General features: G+C 44.7%; 1 protein-coding gene across 1 annotated transcript; it reads right to left on the bottom strand.

The window, feature by feature from the left end:
- Positions 1–329: 329 nt before the first annotated feature.
- Positions 330–1,140, bottom strand: Tsp_15776 (conserved hypothetical protein). Its single transcript, XM_003365930.1, is given in 3 exon segments — positions 330–806; positions 872–1,014; positions 1,029–1,140. The coding sequence occupies 3 exon segments, from the start codon at positions 1,138–1,140 to the stop codon at positions 330–332; spliced, it is 732 nt and encodes a 243-aa protein (XP_003365978.1).
- Positions 1,141–1,571: the final 431 nt, after the last annotated feature.

The raw sequence follows: 1,571 nt of genomic DNA on the forward strand, positions 1-1,571 counted from the left end.
TTGATATATTGCGCTGCCAAATAGTGTTTAAATAACTCATCTAGGATAAATGCGGTTTTTTAGGTATACAATTGTACTTGAGAATAGTAGTGTATAAATGTCCTTTTAGATTATAGAATACTGTTAAGTGGTAAAATTTAAGAATGAAAAAATAAAATGATGTTTATTATGAAAAAAGTTATTTAGAGTGTGGGCGTCGTGGTCGAAAAAGTGGTCATTTTAAAAGCACGCTACGTGTCTGTCGTAAATCAGTTGGATCTGAAAAATCGAATTGTCATTTTATTGATGAGAAGATGACAGACAAGCAGCAGTGGTCCCTCGTTGTGCCATTAGGCCACGCAAGTCTGGAAGCTGCAGAGACAGCAGGGCGCTATATTGTGAGAGTTTATCTTCGGACAGACGACGACGCTGTTCTCCAGACGCAGACGTTGTCTGGCGTCGGTCAGTTCGTCGGCTCGAACGCGGTGCTGTTCGGCCAGACGACGCACGGTCGAGTCGATTTCCGTCAGCAGACGTTTGGTACGGACGAGCTTGTCGCGGAGCAGTCGACAGTTTGCACATCCGCCGTCGGCCGACTGCGGCGACGCCGACGACGCCGAACAGTAGTACTGGTGGTCGTCGTCATCTCTGGGTAGAGTTTCAGTGTCGTCGTCGTCTTTTTGTTCTTCCAATTTCCACTGCTTCTTCTTCTCCTTTTCAACTTGGTCTGCCAGAAAACGACAACCGGCGGCGGTGTTGTCAAAAGAGAAGAAACTTTCACAAGACGTGTTAATTCGACACCGTTCCGGTCGGTCCATTCGTCGTAACTGCAATTATAAAAACCAAATCGAAAACCAACGACGACGACAAATAATAATAATAACAATAATACTGTGCTTTTCGACTTTCCGCGAATAGCAGCAGCAACGACCGCCACACCGTTCACTGACACCGACGAATCGGCTGCCGCCGCCCAATAAATACCGTAATAATCAATCAGTCTCACTGATCGGCAGGTTGAAACATACTTTCCTACTGTAGTGGCGTACAGTTCGCCCACATTGTTCGTTGTGGGTGGGATTGTAAATAAGTGGAACTTTTGTTTGTTTGTTGTTGTTTGTTGCCTGGTTGGTTAGTGTTTAGGGTAATTAATTTAGGCATTGGAATGAAATTTAATCAACCCAGGAATTTTCAATTTCGAATGAAGTGAAAAAGGAAAAAACCCATATCCGGATTTATGGACACAAGTTGGGAGAAAAAGACAATATCCCCACCACGAAACTTGCCTTGAGACTAAGACACAGGAATGGAAATAAAGAAACCGAACAGGGTCCCGAATTTTGAAATAAGCGCTGCGTATATTCACCCCTGGTTCTAGTGTGGCGGGTTTCTGGGGGTGTTTGTGTGGGCGAACATTGTGTCACACCAGTTTGGTTCAGGCAAGGCAAATGCAATTTCAATTTTTCTTCCCCAACCACAGCCCGGGTCTGGGAGTGTCGAAACAACCAAAGGGACAAATTTGCCCCCTCTTTGTTTGATACATGTCTGATTCCCAAAAGAAAAAATTTTTTTTCCTCCCCCCCCTCCCCTGG

The sequence above is a fragment of the Trichinella spiralis genome (genome assembly GCF_000181795.1).
Source record: "Trichinella spiralis strain ISS 195 chromosome Unknown Scfld6854, whole genome shotgun sequence".
NCBI classification, from domain to species: domain Eukaryota; kingdom Metazoa; phylum Nematoda; class Enoplea; order Trichinellida; family Trichinellidae; genus Trichinella; species Trichinella spiralis.

What these genes read in the sequence shown, in the direction of transcription:
- Tsp_15776 (XM_003365930.1), bottom strand. Translation starts at nt 1,140, where the DNA reads ATGCCTAAATTAATTACCCTAAACACTAACCAACCAGGCAACAAACAA. An exon ending in GCGGAAAGTCGAAAAGCACA is followed by an intron (nt 807 to 871) that starts GTATTATTGTTA and finishes TTATAATTGCAG; the next exon opens with TTACGACGAATGGACCGACC.